This window comes from Arachis ipaensis, chromosome B03 (genome assembly GCF_000816755.2).
Source record: "Arachis ipaensis cultivar K30076 chromosome B03, Araip1.1, whole genome shotgun sequence".
Classification (NCBI taxonomy): domain Eukaryota; kingdom Viridiplantae; phylum Streptophyta; class Magnoliopsida; order Fabales; family Fabaceae; genus Arachis; species Arachis ipaensis.
In genome coordinates, this window is record NC_029787.2 from 43,769,043 (window position 1) to 43,770,141 (window position 1,099).

The 1,099-nt window shown below is 33.9% G+C and overlaps 1 protein-coding gene across 1 annotated transcript in view; it reads left to right on the forward strand.

Annotated features, from left to right (window-relative positions):
* Positions 420-1,099, forward strand: part of LOC107630408 (DNA mismatch repair protein MSH2) — a 6,159-nt gene continuing 5,479 nt past the window's right edge. Inside the window, exons 1-2 of the mRNA XM_016333517.2 lie at positions 420-690; positions 799-848. Coding sequence (XP_016189003.1) covers positions 636-690; positions 799-848 — 105 coding nt within the window. The 5' untranslated portion in view covers positions 420-635. The remainder of the gene's footprint in view (positions 691-798; positions 849-1,099) is intronic.

Sequence of the window (1,099 nt, forward strand, 5' to 3'; positions counted from 1 at the left end):
TAAGTCTTGTATTTATACTTTTAATTAATAAAATTCAACTCTTAAACTTGTATTTGTATTTATATAAATATTTTTTTGGTTGCCTATGGTATCTTTTAATTTGATAGGCCAAAAACTATTCCGTCCCAGAGTTGAGCTCAATTTAAGGGTTGATGCTAGTCAATAAATTACTACATACACAAAGTAGATTTGAATATCTAACACTTATTTAAGCGGATAACCGAATATAAATACTTTTTCTTCAAGGAGAAAAGATTTCATATCCGGATATTATTTTTTTTTGTTGGGTGAACTATCCGCATATTACTTTTCAAAACCCGGGGCTTAACATGACCAGAATTACATGGGCTTCAAGAGTTTTTATAAGCCCAAAGTATTCAACGCATAAAACTATGACAAAAAAAGAAAGCCCTTACGCCTTCTGTTGCAATTTGCGAATGCAAGTGTTTTGGTATCGGCGCGTGCATGGCACGCCGAAGCCGCGAAAGCCCGCGAGTATTTCCCGCCACCAGCTTCATAGACGCACTTTTCGTTTCCTAGTATTATACGTTCTTCCCTTCACACTTCACACTTCACAGTACAATCAAACTACGCCTTTTCAGTTTTCGTTTTGAAACCCTAATTCCCAGCAAGCAATGGTTGAAGCCTTCGACGATAATAGTAATAATAAGCTCCCTGAGCTCAAATTAGGTATAATTTACCATTTCATTCCTTTTAATTATTTTATTTTATTTTATTTTATTTTTTGTGATAATCAGAAGGTTGCTAATGTTTGTTTAATGTTTTAACTGTTGCCAGACACGAAGCAAGCCCAAGGATTTCTATCATTTTTCAAAACCCTACCTAATGTAAGTATTTCTTTATTGTCTTGTCTTATTTGATAGTATTTTATGGGGCAAAAACCGTTTTTAGTTTTCAAATTTGATTGTTTTGAAACTGTTGATCAGAAGGGAAAATGTATATCCTTTAGTACTGCTTTCTCGTACTTAAAATCAATGTCATGATGAAAAGGGATATGGACGCGCATGCACACAGTCCATTTCTTTTTATTCCTTTGCTCACACCTCACTGTAGTTTGTAGTTTTGAGATGTTTTTTAA